This window comes from Lagopus muta, chromosome 19, assembly GCF_023343835.1.
Source record: "Lagopus muta isolate bLagMut1 chromosome 19, bLagMut1 primary, whole genome shotgun sequence".
NCBI lineage: Eukaryota > Metazoa > Chordata > Aves > Galliformes > Phasianidae > Lagopus > Lagopus muta.
In genome coordinates this window covers 5635588-5656213 of record NC_064451.1, presented here as the reverse complement: position 1 = coordinate 5656213, position 20626 = coordinate 5635588, and the positions used below count along the sequence as shown (strand labels likewise).

At 56.2% G+C, this 20626-nt stretch overlaps 2 protein-coding genes across 7 annotated transcripts; one reads left to right on the top strand and one right to left on the bottom strand.

Annotated features, from left to right (window-relative positions):
• The first annotated feature begins 923 nt into the window (after positions 1-923).
• ASB6 (ankyrin repeat and SOCS box containing 6) lies at positions 924-6497 on the top strand. Of its 3 annotated transcripts, none has more exons than XM_048966291.1 (7): positions 924-1033; positions 1151-1358; positions 1749-1930; positions 2316-2422; positions 2842-2950; positions 3412-3510; positions 3897-6497. In XM_048966291.1, the coding sequence occupies exons 2-7, from the start codon at positions 1246-1248 to the stop codon at positions 4664-4666; spliced, it is 1380 nt and encodes a 459-aa protein (XP_048822248.1). In that variant the 5' UTR covers positions 924-1033; positions 1151-1245; the 3' UTR covers positions 4667-6497. The 3 variants fall into 3 exon arrangements, with proteins under 3 accessions (XP_048822248.1, XP_048822249.1, XP_048822246.1); XM_048966292.1 differs by having other exon boundaries at positions 930-1059; XM_048966289.1 differs by having other exon boundaries at positions 942-1358; positions 3897-4669; positions 5501-6497.
• A 116-nt stretch (positions 6498-6613) lies between these two features.
• Positions 6614-9337, bottom strand: NTMT1 (N-terminal Xaa-Pro-Lys N-methyltransferase 1). 4 transcript variants are annotated; one of them, XM_048966294.1, is made up of 5 exons: positions 9269-9337; positions 8741-8808; positions 7863-8064; positions 7469-7721; positions 6614-7086 (listed from the first exon to the last, which is right to left on the bottom strand). In XM_048966294.1, the coding sequence occupies exons 3-5, from the start codon at positions 8022-8024 to the stop codon at positions 6830-6832; spliced, it is 672 nt and encodes a 223-aa protein (XP_048822251.1). In that variant the 5' UTR covers positions 8025-8064; positions 8741-8808; positions 9269-9337; the 3' UTR covers positions 6614-6829. The 4 variants fall into 4 exon arrangements, with proteins under 4 accessions (XP_048822251.1, XP_048822250.1, XP_048822252.1 ...); XM_048966293.1 differs by having other exon boundaries at positions 7863-8058; XM_048966295.1 differs by having other exon boundaries at positions 7863-8058; positions 8750-8808; positions 9269-9328.
• Positions 9338-20626: the final 11289 nt, after the last annotated feature.

Sequence of the window (20626 nt, the reverse complement as noted above, 5' to 3'; positions counted from 1 at the left end):
GCTACAGCATGACACGACAGAGACATGGCAGGGCCACAGCAGGGTCACATTAGGGACGTAACAGGGACACCCACTCACAGCACTGCCTTCTAAATGATTTCTTCCCTAACAGTGCCTGGTGTGGGATGGACCTGCCTGGTGCCTTGTGCTGCCAAATGGCTGGGGATGGTGACAGTGCCCACCACCCGCACCACGGTCTGGGGAACACGGAGGGATTGGGGATGGGAGCAACACCACGGATGTGAGCATGGTGCCGAATCCCCAGCAAGGGGAGCTGATAGATAGCCCATGGGTGCAGTGCGGGGGAGGGGGGGTCACCCACTGCCCTATGGCTGCAGTAGGGGGCGCCTTGGAGACATGAGGGCACCTGCACCTTTGGGTGCTCCCTGGAGGCTGATGGGGGGTGCGTGGGGCTGCAGGGCCGTGCTGCACACCTGCACACACCCGGTATGGCATGGACAGAACCAGAGCCATTGAGGGCAATGGGACGGGGCTGTCACTGCTAGGGGGCGGGATGAGCATCTGTGCACTGGTGTGCGTGTGTGCACTGGTGTGCGTGTGTGCACTGGTGTGTGCGTGTGCACTGGTGTGCATGCACCCACTTGCAGGCATGCATCATGCACGTGAGAAGAGCTGCGGGTGTGTGCACCTCTTGCACACCGCATCTTGCAGATGCACGTGGGGCGTGTACACACCTGAGGCGTGTGTGTGTGTGCATGTGTGTGTGTGTGTGTGAGTGCCCGCGCGTGCACGCGCGTGTCGCGCCCACCAGCACCTGCTGCGCGCGCCCCCGCCCCGCTGCCGTTCTCCCCGCTGCCCCCTGGCGGCCGCGCGCGCAGTATCCCCGCCTCCAGATAGGCCACGCCCCTCGTTAGACCGCGCCCACCGCCAGGCCCCGCCCACAAAGTGACGAAACTGGCGACTTCCGCTTCCGGCGGCGGGGCCCCGGGGTGCGGGAGGCGCGGCGGTGTTTTGTGTCGCTGCCTTCGGGCTTCGTTCTGCGGGGCCGGCTTGGGGCCTCCGGGACGGCCCGGTGGGTTCTGCCGGCGCTGCCTCGAGGTTCTGGAGGGGTGGGGTCGGGAATTTTGGGAGCGAGAGAAGTGATGTTTTTTAAAACGCAAAGCTATTCGAAATTCGTGTTTGTTTTCAGAGGGGCGGGCGGCCCCGTGGAAACCAGGCCCGGGTCGGCCTGAATGTGGACAGGCGGGCCCTGCGGGGCTGGTGTGCAGAGCAGAGTGCTGCAGGATGCCTTTCCTGCACGGCTTCCGCAGGATCACTCTCGAGTACCAGCCCTTGGTGGATGAGATCTTGGCGTTGCTGGCGCTGCAGGATGCAGAAAGGCAGAATGCACTTGAAAGGTAACTGACCGGGCTGCAAGCAGAGCTCTGAGGATAAACACCTGCTTGATGGTGGTGGCTGGAGCTCTGCAACTTCGGCACTGAAGCAAACCCTGTCTCACTGAGCATCTTTTTCTGAGGGCCATTCTCCTTCTATCCTTTGGGAATGCAGGATGGAGCAGAACAAACGTGAGGCTGTGTGTGCTCCTCAGGAACAGGCTGACCCACAGCAACAAAAACTCACTAGGGTTTCAGCTGCACTCCAGTACTGCTGTATAACCCTATAGCCAGCAGTTTACAAGAGAACAGGAAAAACCTGGGCTTTTTCTCCCTCCCTGCTTTGACCCTTGCAAGCCCATAGGAGACACATACTGCCTGGGTGAGTAACTGGTTATTTTCATTCATTTCCAGTCATGCCTGCCTGGGCAGCAATGGAAGCCAGCTCTCAGCAATGAGACAAGTCTTGGAGAGGGAAGCCCACTCCCCATTCTACCAGGAAGGTGTGAGCTATACCTTGCTGAAGGTTACTGAGCTGGGGCTTGTCGAGGCTGCAGAAGTACTCCTGGAGTTTGGTGCAGACCTCAGCTTTGAAGGTATGGCTGTGGGAAGGGCACTGTGCTTGACTGCTCCTTGGGCTGGCTGGGAGGGGCTGGGTGGTGAGAAGCTGCCCCTGCAAGGCAGAGATAGCTGGGACAAAAAGGGAGGGGTGCTGCTGGCTCCGGCCTCAGGCTCCCACTGCTGGATTTGATAGATTAGATGTGCCTTATCTAAATCCAGCTATAAGAATGGGCTGGGGGGTGGCCAGAGAATGGGAGCCATCTTTGAGGGCTTTTGATAGAGGCAAAGCCATTGCAGATGCAGGACCTGGGGCATCTGTAACGACTGCTTCTGTGGGCAGCTGTTCTCAGTGCCCACCCTGGCTGATGTGTTCCATGTCTGGGAAGACCCTCGGTTCTGACCACGTGTTTTTGTCCTCAGACCCAGTCACCTACTACACCCCCCTGCACATTGCAGTGCTTCGCAACCAGCCTGACATGGTGGAGCTCCTGGCACGCCACGGGGCCGACATCAACCGCAGAGACCGGGTACAGAATTGACTGCTTGGACACAGAGGTGCTCCAGCTTTCTTGGGCCTGCAGATGACCAGTCTGTGGGGTCAGCCCTCTCTGCTGCCCCTTCCAGAGCCTGCTGTATGCCACCTGCCATCAGTGGCCTCCCAAGCTGCTGCCTGCACTGTTCCAGTGCTGTGGCAAAAGCTGAGGCCGCCTTTGGCCAAGCAGACCTGCCTCTGCTGTGGAATGTGTGGTGGGAGGAAGCTGGGGTAGATCAACCTCTCCCTGTAGGCATAGTGACACTGGGGAGGGGGCTGTCACTTTTGATTTTTGGGGACAGGATGAATTATCTGCTCTGATGTTGGCCATGACGAATGGCCCCATCGGTGATTCTCCAGAGGTACTCATGAATAGTCCTTATTACTTGTGGATTTTCCTCTTGCCCTGTACAGATCCATGAGAGCAGTCCCCTTGATCTGGCCAGTGAGGAGCCTGAGAGGCTGCCGTGCCTCCAGCGGCTGCTTCAGCTTGGGGCCGACGTCAACGCAGCTGACAAAACTGGTTTGTGGGGTGCTTCCAGCAGGTGGGCTGGAGCAGGGCATGGCATCTGTGTACCTTCACCTTGCTGCTGCAAATTCTGCCTGCTTTGAGAATTGATGCATGCTGCAGAACCTCCCTGGTGTTCTGTGCTGTCTCCTAGTGTCTTGTTTGCATTAGATGCAGCAGGAGGCTAAAAGTACAGCCCATGGAAGATGGGGGAGAGGGAGATGAAGGGGGAAGGAAGGGGGGGGGGGTGCTCTAAGAACCGCTCTGCCATAACCCATGTGCCTTCTGGGGCCACCACCAGCCCCAGCTGTGCCACCACAGCTGTGCTCCGTCACAGCAATGTTGGGAGCCTGCTAGCAGAAGGGCTGTCTGCCTTGTGTTTAGCAATTGGGTTGGTGGGATGGATTCTTTTCCTTCCTTCTGGGGGTGTCTCCAGGTGGAGCACTGTCTCATCTGATTGTCTTTTCATACTGCAGGAAAGACAGCGCTGTTGCACGCCTTGTTGCACTGTCATTGCAGCAGTGTTGTGGATCTGGACGACATCACAGAGAGCATCCGTCTCCTGTTGGAAGGAGGTGAGGGCAACTGCTCCCTTCTTCACTCAGAACTCCTCTAGGCCTGGTGCTTGCTGATTCTTTGTACAGCACCAGGTGCTGCCCTCCCAACTCCCTTGTGTTCCCAGTTGAGCAAGAGTAAAGTCCAGAAGAGCACTCTGACCAGGGGTGCTCTGATTTGAAATACTTTTCCACTAGGAAGAAGCACTGTTGCTGTCAGCTGTCTTGCTGTCAGTTCCACAGTGGGTTGTGTGGGTGCATGATGCATTCAAGTACTGCCTTTCGTACCTCCTGGTGATACTAAAGGATCTACACCCCCTCCCCCCTCTTAGTGTGTCTCATAAATCCATTTTGGTTGTGTCCTGCCTTTCTTTATAGCTCCATTTATGTTCTGTTCCTTCCTCCAGGTGCAGATGCCAGGGCTACCACTGAAAACGGTGACACTGTCTTCACCTACATCATCTTCCTGCTGGGTGACATAGACTTGGCGAGCACGGAGGTGGCAGAGATGCAGAATAGTTTCTGCATTCGTGTCATGCAGCTGCTCATGGCCCATGGTGCCAACCCCAGTGAGTGCCCATCCCTCGAGTCCTTGACCTACCGCTGCCTCCAGAACTTCACGTGTCACTTCCCACTGCTGCGTTTCCTGCTGGAGTCAGGTGCTGCCTACAACTGCTCCCTCCATGGTCCTTCATGTTGGTCGGGCTTTCAGACTGTCTTTGACTGCCTCTGCTCTGACGTCAGTATCCTCAAAGATAGCAGCATCTCTACAGAGGTCATCCAAATGGGTCAGACTCTGCTGGAGCTCATGATGGCCAGTTCACAAACCATCCAGCTACCCAGTGACTTTGAGGTCGACGTTAACAGCTGCAGGTACCACGAGGAAAAGATCAGGAGTCTGTTCTGCTCTGTGAAGCAGCTGGAGCACACCCCACAGGCACTGAAACATCTCTGCAGGGTGTTCATCCGGCAGCGCCTTAGGCCTTGGCCAATCGATGTAAAAATCAAGGCTCTGCCTCTTCCAGACAGGCTGAAGTGGTACCTCCTCATTGACCACACTGCTGTTGGGCACGAGGACCTCAGCCTGACTGATGACTCCTCATCTCCTCATTCTGTGGTCACAGTGCCTACTGAGGGTCAGCACATCACTGCTCTGCGCCTGTTGTCCCTGCAGTGAGAGGTACTGCTGTCCCTGTGCCAGTGGCTTTACTAGTTCTGCCTGTGGTGTCTCTGCTGAGTTTTCAGGGGTGTGCTTTTTTGTGCACAATGCTGCATGCGTGTCTGTGGAGGTCTTGTGGCTTTAAAATACGTTGCAGGGAGGTGGGCAGAGCCCAGGGGTGAAGAGGGATCCTGAGCAGTGGGAAGCTGGACACTGCAGGGTGAATATGGTTTAAAAGGTGGATTCACCTTTGCCAGGTGAAAGAATGTGGATTTGTAAGAAAAGGGGTGAGAGCAGGAGGATGGTGTGCAGGTACAGGTCTCTGCTCTGGCTGCAGGGTGGGAGAAGCAGTGCCATGAATGGCAGCACAATGAGATGCCTCAGGATGCTGAGAGATGCTGCTTCTCCCAGGAACTGAGCAGCACTGAGCAGGGGAGTGCTGGCATTCAGGCCCTCCTGTTCAGTCAGCGGAAGCAGCCACAGTCCTGCATCTCTGCCTGGATGCGGGTGCCTTCTTCACTTACCTGGGATTCCAAAACCAGGAAGTTGGAGGGGATGAGGGGAAGTGGGGTTAGCAACAGCAGCCTGAGCGCTCGCTGACCTCACAGTTTTTGCCAAGAGTGCTGAATCCACTCAGCACAGAGCACTGCCTACAAAGGGTGCCTCAGTAATGCTGGACTCCAAGGCAAGCAGACAAGTGGCTGTTCCTTGGCTTCATGTTGTGTCCTTGTGCAAGGATGTGGGATGGGCAGCTGTCTCCTCAGTGCCTTGCTCCTCCCTGTTCCTTTTATCTGCTTCTCTTTCCTTTGGTGATTGCATGCTGAACATTGATCTCCATTGCCTCTTTCCCAGGGGAAAGAAATTGCAGCAGGGCTGCAATGGGAGTTTTCTTGCCAAGCTGCTACTGGAAGCCTCAACTTTTGGGGCTCTGCAGGAAGGTCCCAACCTGTCACAACCATCTGGCTGCATCAAGGAGGCATCTGCTTCCTTGTGAAGTGCAGAAGATGCTGTAAAGCTGAGCCCCCAACATTTCTGTTGTTATTGTTTGTCACGGGGAACAGATGCAGAAGAGGAAGAAATGTACTCTGAGCAGATATTTATAGCAAGTGGATCTGGGATCTGCAAGCAGTTGGTTGCAGAAGAGCTGTCTCACCACATTGCCCCTCCTGGCAGCATCTGTTTTTCACCTTTTCCTGCTAAGTGGAACTGGAGCTGTGCATCTTGATGAATTGATGTTTTGAAAAAAAAAATAATAATAATGTGATAAAATACTTCCCCACTGTCTGGAATGGAAAATGAGCAATTAAACAAGGCCTTTTAAATAGCATCAAGGTGCGTGTTTCTTCTGCAGGAGAGTCAGGGTGGAAGCAGGGGCTCCAGCTGGTCGGGGAGGAATTCAAGGGATGGGTGGCAGCAGCTCTGTGTGGGCTCAGCCCTTGGTGAGCAGCTGGGCCAGTGTTAGCAGTTGTGGTGCATTAAGTGGGCACAAGCCAGTGGCTGGGCAGAAATGCTCTGGATGTGGCAGAGGAGGAGTGTTAAAAGCTAGGAGGCAGCTGCAGCATTTAAGCAGGAGGCGTGGGGCCCAGGATTATGTCTGCCACTTGTTTTGCTGCAGGTGTGGAGGCCCGCTTTGTGGGTTTACAGAAGGCCCTTCTCAGAGCCCAACCTACAGCGTAGCGTAAGGCAATGGCAGAGATTTCTTCTGTTTGCCATACCCAACTTGGTGCCAATCTCAGCCCTCGCTTCTGTAAGCCACAGTGAGTTCATGAGTGGGACACCCAGGCAGGAAAGGGAATCCAGCCTGCCACAGAGATGTACCAAGCTCCTGCTCACAAGCAGGGAGCAACCTGCAGGTGCCCAAGGAGCACATCCCCAACAGGGGGACTCTCCTGCTCCCAGCACTGTTGGGTATCTCAATACAGACCCCTGGGTGCAGCATCAAGCCATCTGACAGAACCCGCGTGCTTCAGTCCAACAGCAGGAAAAATGTATTTGGCAAACACCTCTTTTCACAAACAGCAGCAACTGGGAAGACGAAGCCCCATCCTCACCACCAGCCCCACAGAGATGGAGTCACAACGCCCTCGCTGCCCCGCGCTGAAGGCACAGTCCTCACCCCTCCTGACCCCGGCAGGAACCGGCTGTCCTGGTCCTGGAGAGACCTCCCTCCCATCAGCACCTTCATCTCATGGCGAAGGTGTAGACATGGTAAATCTCATCGGGGAAGTTCTCCTGGCGCTCCTCGGCCAGGAGGTGCAGCCCGGCCCGGCGGATGATCTTACGGACCACATCCAGGTCCCTGCAGACGCTGCTGTCCACATCGTCCATGATGACACCCTCCTGAGCCATGTTGTCCTTGATGACCACGATGCCGTTGGGCCGCAGGCCGGCACGGCACCGCTTCAGGAAGTCAGAGAGGTGGTTGTCAGTGAGGTGTCCTGGGGAGCAAAGCAGATATTAGTAAATGCAGGGCTGCCAGGCAGTGTGATGGATGAAGGGAGGCTGTGGTTGGAATCCCTCCTGATCCAGGCAGACAAACATTTGAGCAGTGGAAACCGTGGGGATGTTCAGCTCGCATCCTGTGTGCTCAGTCCCAGCTCTATCCAACCCACACCTCTCTGCCCTGGCCTCAGAGTTCGGAGGGAAAAGATGCCACAGCGCAGTGCCCTCCCACTGCCCCTCTGTGGGTCAGACCCCCTACCCAGTCAGGCTGCAATGCTCACGTCTCCAGCAGCCCCAGGTCTCCTCAAGCCCCTCCCTGCGCATGTTGGGGTACCTGGGACAGGCAAGTGAGACCCTGCTAAGCCGAGCGACCCTCACCAATGACCCACTGGATCCAGATGACGTCGTAGGAATTGGGCTCAGGGCTGAAGTCCTGGAGGCCACAGCAGAAGTAGTTGCGCACCCGCCTGCCTTCCTCCCCCAGGTAGCTCTTGGCCTTGGTGAGGAAGTCCTCGGTCACATCCACCATGTCCACGGTCTTGAAGAGGGGCAGCAGCAGCCTCTTGGTGATGCGGCCGATGCCAGCCCCGCAGTCCAGGGCGCGGGTTGTTCCAGTTCGGTTGGGGCCATCCTGGAGTGACAGTGTGAGGGACAGAGCTCAGAGAAACGGGACGACCACGTGGGAGCTCACAGAGCAGCAAAGAGGGAAGAGCCCAGCTCTGCTCAGGGAAGAGGACAGAGCTCTGGGAGCACAGCAACCCACGGCACCTACCCGCAGAAAGCGCTGCAGGAATTTCCTGGAGCTGTTGATGTCGATGCTGGAGATGTGGCCGTAGCCCCCCAGCATGCCGTCCACTGTGGCGGGCACATCCTTCCAGTACTTCTCTGCCTTGGAGTAAAACTCAAACTCATTCTCCACCACCTCACTCGTCATGCTGGCTGCGGGGCACGGACCCTTGTGGGACTCACTGCTCCTCCAGGGGGGGAGAAATCACAGGTGAGGCACAAAGCCCCCCCCACCAGGTGGGGCTCCCAGCGCGCCCCCCAGAGAAACAGCATCACCACCCTCCCCTTGTTAATGCCACGGCCATGAGATCAGCTCTGTGAGCACCCTGACTTGGGCTGACACTCTTTATCACCCCCTAACTGGGCTATTTCAAACCCTAAAATCCTCCTGGGGAGCAGAAAAAGGAACAACGGAGTGTTTTCAGAGCCTCTCAGGCAGGGATGCTTCAGCCTCGCTCAGCAATACCCCATTTCTTCCTTTGAGGGCTGCCCCAGCCTTTTCACCTGTTCTGCCTCCTCTCTCCAACTTAAGAGCATTAACGTTTTATGTGTTTATCTGCACTGACAGCCCCATCAGTCACCTCCAATTACATCTGGAGTTGCTAAAAGTTCTCCTAAGCACCTACCTGAGGATTGTAAATCTCAGCCGTGACCACCAGTTAGATATATGTGCCATGTAATAAAGTCAAGGTATAATCAGCAATACAAGCTATAAATCCCCCCCAGACATCCCATAATTCAAACTGCTGTGGCTGTGATTAACTGCGCTGGGGATCAGAAGTGAGATTTAAGGTGGCCAAAGGCTGAATTTGAGGACTTCAAACACCTTTATAAATAAGGCAAAGACCCCGTTAGACACAAAACCTTTCCTACGGCAGCAGAGGCAGTTTCGGGGTCCTCAGCTTGATGTCCCAGCGTGGCTGCGCTGTGACCTAAGGGAGGAAAGAACGCAACTGGAATCCTAAAGGACAGCACGGCAGCCCCGAAGGGAGGGAGGTGAGAGCCGCTCCTTCCTCAGGGCCGCCCCACAGCGCCGTGCATGGGGCGGAGGTTCCGAGAGCTGCACGAAGCGGGGCTGGCAGCGGCACCGTGCTGCTGGGCGCCTCCCCCCCCCTGCTGTGTACCGGGTGATACGGCCCCGCCGCTCCCGCGCAGCTGCAGGCCTCAGCCCGGCTCCTGCGGCCCAGGACCGGCGGTGACGGTTTGGGGCCCTGGGAGCCGGGGGAAAGAACGCACAAAGGCCTAAAGCGGCCTAAAGCCGAGCCGCTCTCCCCCCCCTCCTCGCCGGCCGCTGCCAGGGGCTCCCGACCCCACAGCCCCGCGTCGGGGTCCCGGTACCCCCCGCCCCCCCACCCCGACCTCCCCTCCCCCTCGGACGCCCCGCGCCGTTACCTCGGGCCGCGGCCACGCGCCGTGAGGCGGCGCTCGGCGTGACGTCACAGCGATGTCACGTGCCGAAAAGGGGGCGCGGCTCGGAGGCCGCACGGCGGAAGCTCCGCCCTCACCGCCGAACCGACCGCCTCCGGAGCGCCGTAACCCGGCACGGCCGCCAGGAGGCGCTGTTGTCCCGCAGTGCCGCTGCCGTCGGAACTCCGCCGCCTCCCGCGAGGCCGGGCCGTGCGGAGCGGAGCGCAGCGTGCGTCCATCGGCGGCCGTCACGGCGCGGAGCGGCACCGCGTGCCCGCAGCCCTGAGCCTGCGCTCCGCGTGCGGCTCTCGGCCCCGAGTGCGAAGCCGGGGGAAGCAAAGCAGCGTGGCACGGCCCGGCCGAGGGCTGGGCAGCTCCGCGAGCCTTCCCTTTTCCTTTTTCCTTTTTCCTTTTTCCTTTTTCCTTTTTCCTTTTCCTTTTCCTTTTCCCTTTTTTTTTCCTTTCCCATTTCTTTCCTTTTTCTTTCTCTTTCCCTTTTCTCTTCCTGTTCTTTGCCTTTTTTCCTCTTTCACTTCCCTTTCCTTGCCTTTTCCATTTTCTTTCCTCTTTCCCTTATTTTCCGTCCTCTTTCCCTTCTTCTTTCCTTTCTTTCCCTTTCCCTCCTTCCTTTTTCCCTTTCCCCTTCCCCTCTTCCCTTTCATTTTCCCTTCTTTTTCTCCTTTCCCTTACCCTTTTCTCCCCTTCCACTTTATTTTTTTTTCTTTTCCCTTTCCTTCCCTTTCCCATTTTTCCCCTTCCCTTCCCCTCTGTCCAGCCCCAATCACTGTGTGATCCCCATGCACTGAGTCCCCTCACCCTCCATCCCCACCCCATCTACTCCTTAGCACTCACCTCTCACTCCCTTCCATTCGAGGCAATCACCATTCCTACAACATTCAGGATTATTTTCTTTTTCCCCTAGGTACTTAATCACCCCTATTACCCTTTTCTGATTAATTAATTCTAATTAATTTCACACTATCACTTGGAGCTGAGTTGACCAGCACTGCACACATTGCTCCCAGTGACCAGCATGCTGCGTGCCCCATTCAGGTGCCAATGATCCGGGGGACACAGGGGATCCCACACCCCACACACGCTGCCCTGCGCCCCACACCTCCAGCACTGCACTGCAGTGGGTTTGGGACGTCACAACAAATTAGGTCAGTGCTCTCCTTGTGCTGCTGGGAGCCACCAATGTGCCCAGCACCAGCTAAATGTTACACACTACATGCTATACACTATCTGTTATGCATTATATGCTATATATTATGTGCTATATACTATATGCTCTTTGCTGTATTTATACACTATATGCTATATACTATACTAGATGGCAGGTGACAGCTACAAGATACTGGTTATTAGCAAGAACAGTGCGTATATAAACGTTCTCTCTACAGACTGTGTATATAATTTTATGAACACAATATTGTGTGCATGTACATACACAGATACAGTTTACTTGGACCACACATCTGTGTACGCACACATATATGTATATACTTACACATTTGTACATACATACACACGTATTCCATACCACACACACCATACCTACACACACGTGTATTTACACAGCACAGATACATGGATACATGCATCTATAGGAGACATAAATATACCTATGCATATATAAAATACTTGTAATATGTATACCTGTGTATGTGTATCAGTGTGTGTTTCCAGATGGGGCAGTGGCAGGGAGAGAAGGGGATGTGGAGGGTGAGATGAGGGCGAAGGGAAACCGCTCCGGGTTACAAAAGCTCCTTATTTGATTAATTGTACTTTCTGTTTGATAAATGTTACTCATGAGTATAAAATATGCAAAGCACTTAGCAAGTTCACACTGTTTAAAGAACTCAACTAACCAAATTAAAATTCCATGATAGGAAGCAAGGCGCTGCAGAACGGCACGGCGAGGCGATGCGCAGGGAGCCGACCCTCAGAGCCGACTTCCAGCCCTGCAGCCCCCACAACCTTCCCCTTCCCAGCCCTCCCGAAATGGGGCTGAGTACAAGGGATGAAGGGGAGCCCTCCCAGCAAGGGGGGGACGGAGCACCCAGTGTCCTCCATGCGTTGTCCTGGTCCTGCCCCAGTCAATGTGCAGTGAACACGCTGGGGAGGATGCAGTGCTCAGAGGGAGGACGCAGTGTGTGCTCGGGGAGGATGCAGTGTGCACATGAAGCAGTTTCCCAGTTCCCAGTGCTGGCTCACGCTGGCTGTGCAGCTCAGCCTGGAGCAGGACTGACTGGAGCAGCATGTGCACAGGCAGCAGCTCCCCAGCCTGCACGACAGAGCAGAAAGAATGAAGAAAACCCGGCCTGGATCTGTCCTGCCTGCCTGCTTCCCTGGGCCCCTCTCAAGACTTGTGAGTCCCAGCCTTCAGCCCCCAGCCTCCCTTGCACCCATCAAGGGTTGGAGGTTGGCTGTAGGCAAGGGTGACTCTCTGGTCGCTCTTGCAGCGCTCTATGGTTAAAGCCATTGCTGGGTGGGGGCACCATTTCTCCAAGCGTTGAGTGGATCCACACCTCCTGCCAGAGCAGCTCATGGCACGGCACAGCCCAGCGCAGCCCCAGCACCCTGTGCAGCCGATGCCAGGCTGAGCAGCACGCAGAGCCCCTCGCCAGCTCAGCTTCTCCTTGCAGTCTGAGCAATGATTTAGCACCCATTAACCCACGTGGCTGTAAATCCCAGCACAGACAGGTCCCAAACATTCATTTCAAGCAACGCAGTTTGTGTCATTTCGGGATTAGTGTTTACTCTCTTGTTAATTAATATTTGTTAAAGCGAGGCTAAAAAGAAAGCATTTGGCTTCTCGCTTTGGTGAATGCCTCTGTGCCCTCGAGGAGCAGCATGGCTGGGCTCAATGCATGGGGCCATAGCCAGAAAGGGGAAAAATTGCTATCATCTGTACATGGGGAGGATGCAGCCCCACACTGATGGAGGGAATGATGCAGTTCCTGCTGCTGCTGCAGCACAGGGGGCACCTCAGGGCCAGAGGGCATCATCCCAGGTGGGGCTGTGCTGGTGCCAGGAAAACTGCAAGTCATGCGAAGGCAGCAGTTTGGAACAGGAATTGGAATTGGAATAGGAACAGGAATGGGAATAGGAATAGGAATGGGAACGTGAATGAGAATGGGAATGGGAATGGGAATGGGAATAGGAAGAGAAACAGGAATGAGAACAGGAATGGGAACAGGAATGGGAATGGAAATAGCAGCAGTAGAAATAGCAATAGTTATAGCAATAGCATCAATAGCAGCAATAGCAGCAACGGCAATAGTAATAGCAATGGTAATGGTAATGGTAACAGTGATAGCGACAGTGATGGAGTAATAATAACAACAATAAGGAGTTAATTCTTTATTAATCTTTATCAAAGAAAAACAAACAAAAAACAAAAAACAAAGTCTACAACTTTATGCAACTCTGAGGCAGCCCAGGGTGACCGCTTCACATCCCTTAAATTGTGAAATGGTGCAAGATTTGGATCCTACCCCCACAGCACTTTCTGGCTTCCATTGTATTGGATGGTGCCAGGTGTCCCAGCAGCTGCAGAGCAAACCCTGAGGCCAGGACCCTATGGACACCTCCAGGTCTGAGCCCAAGGCTGGCTGGAAGCAGGGGAAGGGCAGCACCCCCTGCTCCTACTCTGCACCCTTCATTTTCCTACATTTCTGGGCACAGAAATGAAGCAGCCCCTCCCTGGTTCGGTGGGGGGTGAGGATGGTGCCAGGCCAAAGGGCTGGGGCTGCTCACGGGGGTCGAGGTGCCCACAGCCCACAGCCCGCAGCCTGCGATGCGCTTGGCGATGCAGCGCGGCTCGCGCGCGCCAGGAGTGAATGTTAATGGTGCCGAGCTCCTGGGAGAAGTGATCAAATTCTACGTCGAAACCAGCGAGGAAAGGAAGGAGAGGGGGGAGGAGGGGGGGGGAAACAGCTCTGCAGATTAATTCTGCTGATGAAAATTAAAATCGGGCATCTCCAAACCCAGACCAGGAGTAGCTGCCTCATTCCCAGCGCCTTCGGTAACCCCAAACCTCCCAGAGGGCATCTGGGCACTGCAGCAGGGGACGTGGCAGGGCCTCAAGGGGCCATAGTTGGGCACCCCTGGGTGGAACCCCTTACACCCCACCTCCCTGCTCCTCTCCATCTCCTCTCCCCCGCCAGAATTTGGGTTTTATCCCCGGCTGCTTCCCTCCTCCCTCCTCCTTCCCTCCGCCCGCTCTCCTCTCCTCGCTGCCAAGTCCGCAGGTTTCCCACTGTGACCTTGAGCTCGTGTTCCTGGAGCTGGTTGTGGGCTTCTTAAAGGCGCCGTGTGGGCACCGAGGTCCCTGCCTGCTGCCTCCCCCTGGGATCCACGGAGATGGGGCACCGAGACGTGATGGCACGGCGCTGCTGAGCCCCATGGGCTGAGGATCCAGCCCTGCTCAGACAGCCCAGGATGCACTAAAAGCTCCATCATCCAGAGAGGACCCCAATCAATAGGTGCCTTCAAGGCAAGTCATAAAACTTGGACATTACGCCGGCACCGCTCGGCGCTCCGCGGTGAAGGCGGTGTTTAATTCATGGGATTAAATGGGAGAGAAAGGATGGAGGCTCCAGTGCTGCTGGGAAACCCATGAAGAGTGACCTTAGCCATGGCTGGGGGACACTGCTGCTCATGGGGGGAGCCCTGCAAGCGCCCTGTGTTCCTGAGCACCGTGGCCTGGGCGTAATGCAAATACAAACCAATGTGCAGAAAGAGGGTTAAGGCAAATGTTAACCATGAGAGTCATGTGCTAGTTCACCAAAAAGGACACGGAAATACCCCACCAGCACAGGGATGGGGCTCAGGGTGGGCTCTGTGCACCCATTCTCACCGTCCCCAAGCTGGGGCAAAGCACACAAGCAGGGGATGCTGCACACCGCACCGTTCCTCAATGCTGGATGTGTGGATGTTGGGACTCCAGAGACTAGCATCAGGGCCCAGCACTGAGCTCTTCACTGCGTCCTATGTGATGGGATCCAGAGCACAGGGACCGTGGGCAGCTCATGGAGCTGCGCCCAGCTGGTACAGATATGTGTGGGGAAACTGAGGCACAGCGGGGTCTCAGATGCTGAAGAGACAGATAAGAAGGGAGGAACCCGGCCGAGACTCATAGCCGACATCAGACCAACCCCACAGCATCCCAAAGATCTCCTACTGCATCACTGAACATGTATGAGCAGCACAAAGGCACCAGCTGGCCACCGAAAGGCACAGCTCCGTAACCACAGCTCCACAGTGCTCCTGGATGAGGACAGATGCTGCGCCCTACGCTTGGCACAGGGTCTGTCCTGCAGGAAATGGGACAAGCAGCACACGGCCACTGCACGTGGGGGACTCTCAGCACAGCCCCCCAGGTGAGGGGCCGGATCCGGAGCCGCAGTGCCCAAGGAGGGAGCGGTGAAAGGAGGAGGAGGCTGAGAGGAAAGAAAAAGAGAAAAATGAGTTTTCCTGCTGCCCCAGCGGTGTGGCGATTGATCGGGCGCAGGTTAGTGTGGAGCGGTGCTGAGAGCCTCATTCCCAACCGCCGGCTCACAATTATTGGAAAAAAACCCGCGCTGCTGCTGCAGTGAAATTAGTTATTGATCTCTTGTCTGGGTGACGAGCGCGGCGCGGGGCTGCGGGGCCGCTGCTCCCCGGGGACACAGCCCAGCACTGCGCTCACCCACCGCCGTCCCGTGGACAGAGGAGGGCTGAGTGCCCCCACCCCCAGGGATCCCCCTATGCACCCACCCCCAACAGCAAAGGGATAAACAGGCTCTGCCCGACCCCAACCCAACCTTCCCATTGTGGCCCCGTTGGCACTGGTTGGGGTGTCTCAGGGCATCTCCCACCTTTGGGGCAGCGTGGAGGGATGTGAGCAGCAGTTGGGGGCTTCTGTTGTCTTTGTGACTTGGGGGGGGGTTGGAGAAGTCTGGGTCTGGTTTCCAATGGGTTCATTTTGAGTTTTACTTTTCCTGTGGTTAATTCAGGAGGTTCTTTTGCACGGCACAATGGCTGGAGACCAGCGCTGCCATGTCCTTGGGCATTTCCTTGGGCATTTTGGGGTTGTTCAACCCCCCCTCAAAGGATTTTCCCCCAACTATTTTCCCTGGAAGGAAACTCCGTGAAGTGCCTTTGGGGATGCAAAATTACAAGTCCCTTAATGGAATCCTAGAGGCAGTGGGCTCTGCAACGCCCCCAAGCTTTGGGTTTGCCCCCCCCCATATGGGAGCTGGATGCTGGATGCAGATTGGCACACAGAAATGGCACAGGCTGATGGTAGTTCCCATGTGGAGACTCAAAGACTTCGCCTATAGTGAGACACCATGGGGATGGGACAGGAGGGACAGCAGGCAGAGGGGCTCAGAGAGCATCCCCAGGCCCTATGATGGGACACTGAGCCACACTCAGCCCCACACTCAGCATCCCAGACCCCATCCACATGGGTGTCCTGGGGGAGGCTGGGGGGGTCCCAGCCCTTTCTCCACACCCCAGACAAAAGCTTGGCAACAAAAGGCTGTGGGATGCGGGGAGGCACCCCCTGAGCCGGGGGGTATTTGTTTAAGCCACAGGGGAGGGACAGCAAGCTGCATTTCAAAGCGGTTCCCCCTTTGTCAGCCCTTGGCAGCCCCCCTTGGAGCAACATTCCTGGCGTGGGGCTGCGCAGGGGGTCCCAATGGGCTCCGGTTACAGCGCACTGCCCCATCCCTGCAAGGCAGCTCCCGGCCCCATGGCTGCTTTTGCAGAGGGGAGAAGGAGAGGACTGGGAAGGGAAAATGGAAAAATGCAGCCAGAATGTGGCAGCAGATGGGCCTGGGAGCCCATTCAGGGGCTCATAAGGAGAGAGTCCCCCCAGCTCCAGGGATTGCTTTCCACCCCAAGCTGCCCTGGCCGTCACGGCTCCACGTCCCATAGTTAAGGGGATGACCGTGTAGGGCCGTGCCGTCCCGCTCTGCCCCATGGAGCTGGCGGAAACCCACACCAAACGCAGTGGCTGGGCAGATGGAAAGACCAAATGATGGCTTTGCAGGGGGGCCGGGTTTGTGTGAGCCATCCCTGTCTCGGTGAGCGACTTCGAATAACGGATACACTTGAGAAAATCGCCATCTGCTCCCGGACAATTCGCAACCAGAGGAAAAGGTGAAATAAATGCAGGGATGGCTTCGACGCCAGCAGCGGGGCCATGCTTTGTGCAGCATCCCCAAAGCCATTTGGGCACGAGGGGATGGGTTGGGATGAGCAAGGCGCGAGCATCCTGGGTTCGGTGGATTTGGCAGGAAGATGGATTCTTGCCAGATCGATTCCTTTTTCCTTTTTCTTTTCTTTTTTTTTTTTACCCCCACCCCTCCATTTTCTGATACCTCCTGCTTCCAGCTGGGCTGGAAACAACACAAAAACAGACAAACTACAACGCAGCAATTTCGTGTTTCAAGTCCCGGAAGAAACCAGATGCAAAAGCTACAGAGCCCATTGCATGGGGACAGTGATGGTGGGGTTTCTTCACCTCTTGTTCTTTGCTGGGCTTCACCTGGGCACAAGTGCAGATGTAAATGGAGAAAGCTCGGGTATGAGCCAAGTAGAATCCTGCCATGTTGTCTGAGCTCATAGAAAAACTCCCGTTTGGTTGTGATGGTGAACTGGAGGCAGGCAAGACACTTCCCCAAAGTTGCCTGCAGCACAAGGCTGGGTGTCCCCTGGGCCTGGGGAGGGCTGGGGGTTCTGGAATAGCCCCACACCCCATGGCCCCACACCCCATAGGCACAATGGGTTTCCATCAGGCAGGCCAGCACCATGAGCACAGCGCTGCCATATGGTGATGGGTACGGTGCTGAGGTGTGGTTGTAAGTGCTGTCTGCAGGGGGTCCTGTGGGTGCTGTGACCACAGGGGGCAGCCCCACCAAACACCCCTTTGGCCCCCATGCACAGCAGGACCCCCAGGCTGGTAACTGCCCCCATGCACAGCAAGGAGCAAACCCTGCTGGACACCCCAGGAGGAGGAAGAGGAGGGGGAGGCAGAAGGGCTGGCAGAAAGCAGCCGAGCAGGAGCGATGCAGGCACGGCGAGGCGAGGCTGAGCGCGAGGGAGCGGGAGCAGAAATCTGTTGCCCAGGATGTGTGCTTTGCTGTCAGCCGGCTCTGATTAACGGGCTGCCTTCCAGCTCCGAGCCGGCTGCGTTCCTGGCAGCAGCCGAGGCCCCACGGCTTCCTGCCGTAGGAGTGGCTTTGCTGAAAGGTTACATTTGCACAATGTGCCGCTGGAAAAGCGGTGCCAGAGGTTGCAGGCGGGGGAGCCGGGCGCGCAGGCAGCTCCGTTCTATGTAATGGAAAAAACCCTCCGGGGGACGCGCGGGGAAATATCACGTTACGGTCCCGCAGCACCGAGTGGGGCCGGGCACTGAGCTATGGGGACAGGAGAGGGATGGGGGTGTGCGCCCCACAGCGCTGCTCTGAATGGGGACAGATGGGGTTGTGCCCCCTCCCCGTGGTTTGCTGTGCCCTGCGTCAAACGGCGGCGATGGAGGACGTGTGTCGCTGCTCCTATGTGAGGGGTGTCCCAGATCTGGCAAGGAAGGATTTCCTTCCGTGGAACCTTCGGACAGCTTCTCCACAGCCCTCTGCTCCCCCCCTCCATCCCACCTCCTTCCCCCAGCGCTCTCCTACAGCATTGCCCCAGGCTGCAGCTGATGCCACTCTGGGATGGGACATCTGCTGGAGCAGGCATCCCAACCTGCTAAACGTTCCCTCTTCATCACCCCTTGCAAAGGATTTTTTCCCCTTTTGCTTCCCTTGTTTCCTTGGTTTCAAGGTTCTTCTTCCTCATCGAGTCCCTTATTAAGAGTGGATTCTCAGTTTCAGGGTGTTGGTGGGGCAGGAAGAGGGATGGCAGCCACTCCAGCTTTTCTCCCCTCATGTGTGGGACCCGAGAGTTGTGCCCCAGCTCGCTGGGTTTGCCCTAAAGCTTTACTGTTATCTCACACTCCCCCCGTGCTGTACCTCATGCTGGAGCCAACTGGACTCCCAACCCAGCTGCATTCTGCTGCACAGCACCGCCCAGCCCCAGCCCCATTGCACCTCCGATGTCCCTGCCTTCCCTCTTCATCTGTTTTCATTAGGATTTGGAGATAAGCTTCAAAATAAAGGCAGTGTTTTTATCCTCGCTGCCTTATCAGCATCCTTCCAGCGGGGCCCGGACCCAGCAGTGCTGTATGGGATGCTCCAGGGAACACAGACCCCAAATCTCTCCCCCCAGATCCTGCATATTTGCTGCCCCACAGCCTGCATTGGAGCTCCGGAGGGCACCGGTGGCTTTGGGAAGCTCTCTCTGCACCTGGGGAGAGCAGTGCTGCATGCACCCACGTGCAGGAATACAAACCCAGCGCCAGCTAAGCACACCTGGATTTTATTCCTGGCTCTGCCGCTGACCTCCAGCAGTTGTTTCCCTCCCCTGGGGCTGTCTCCTCTCCTGCTCTGTCACACCACCAGCATTTCTTTGCCCCAGCGAGGTCCCCAAGCTCCATCACCCCTTGGCTAGAGACAGAGCCCGACTTTGAGGACACGGCCCTTCCCTGCCCTTTTCCCAAACAAGGTCCCCAGCCTGACAGAATAACACCGCGTCCACCGAGCTCTTGCTTATGGACGGCAGAGATCTGGCTGGTCGCACGGGGTTGGCTTCTGTCCTCGTTTCCAGCTGCTAAATTGCATTATAGACAGTTAAAAATACATTGCATACTTTCCTAATGTGACTTTCCCGTGGTAGGCGAGCAGCACCGCCGCCGCTGAGATGCTGGGCAATGCAAGCGGGGCTGCACAGCAGCTCCACGTCCCATGGGGGGGCCCTGCTGGCTGGCAGATGGCTGCCCTGTGCCTTGCCTCAGTTTCCCCTCTGGTGAAAGCATTTGACAGCAATCAAAACACACATATGAGAATTCGGCGCTATTTAGTTGGGCTTTGCAGAAAAAGCGACTATTTGTGCAGGGAGCAGAGATTAAGAGAAGTCCAGAAGTGAGCTAGAAATGATCTGTTAATAGCATGATAGCACAATAAGTCCTGGGCATGATTGGAACTGCAACACGGCATCCCACTGAAACACCAGCAACACACAGACTGAGGCAGCACCTAAAGAGGTCTGGTGCAGCCTGCAGACCTCCCATGGCTTTGCTGTGGGTGGAAGGAGAACCCAAGTACCCAAAGAGGCAATGATGGGTTTCCTGCAGCTGGGACACACCTGCAGCCCAGCAAATATTTGTTGGGGAACAGCTGCTGTGTGTGCCCATCAGTGCAGGTGTGGCAGTGAGATGCTCCCACATTGGCTCCTCCACACATCTCCCACACTGGCTGCCTTCTTGTTGGGCATGGAGGTGATGGAGGAGCTGCAGCACCTCCCCAGCTCTGCACCACTGCAATGTTGAGATGTGGGGGACTTCCCAATGGACACCCCTTCCTATGGGCCCTCAATGGATGCTCCTTACCATGGTCCTCCAATGGATGTCCCTTCCCATGGGTCCCCAATGGACACGCCATCCCACGCGCCCTCAATAGTCGCCCCTTCTTATGGGTCCCCAATGGACACCTCTTCCCAATGGCCATGCTGTTGGCCAAGCAATGGTGCAGGAACGGATGATTCCATGCCCAAGGTGTCGGGACATGAGGCTGCATGTGACTCCAGCACAACCAGGCACCTCCTGTGGATCCAGGGATGGGGTGGGTAGGGGCTCCCACAGCCAGGAGGGGCTCAGCAGGAAGAGGAGAGCTTCGAGAGGGTAAGGAAGGAGTTAAACTCCTGCAGAGCCAGCCCCCACCCTCTCGCTTCTCTGCTAACTTTGGGAGGAAGGGAATAGCATAAAGGTAAGAGTGGAGGAAGGAGAGAAAGAGGAGACAGATGAGAAAGGGAGAGAGAGAGGGAGAGGGGGAGCATGGAACAGACGGCGGAGAGGGAGCACGCGTGGGGGAAGATGCTGACGCTTCTCCTCCAGCTCTGCGCGATGCAGATAGAGGGGAGCAATAAAAAAAAATTAACAAAAAAAAGAAAAGGCAAAGACCAAGGGAACATGGGAGAGGGAGAAGGAAGGAGCCCAAGCAAGGGAGCATGTGTGAAAGTCGCTGCGAGAGAAGGGGCCTCTTTGATTCCCCGTGCCTCATACCAGACAGTGTCTAGACTGCAGCAATTATTGTCAGCTCAGAACACCCAGGCATTGCCATTTCAGCTGAAAGGGAGCTTAACAAAGAGCGAGGAAGAAAAAAATACCCTGCGAGCAGTGCACTAGGCTGCCTGCAGCAAGAGGGGCTCTTCGGAGGGCCTTCTGCCACCCTAGCCCCTCAGCAAACCCCAACC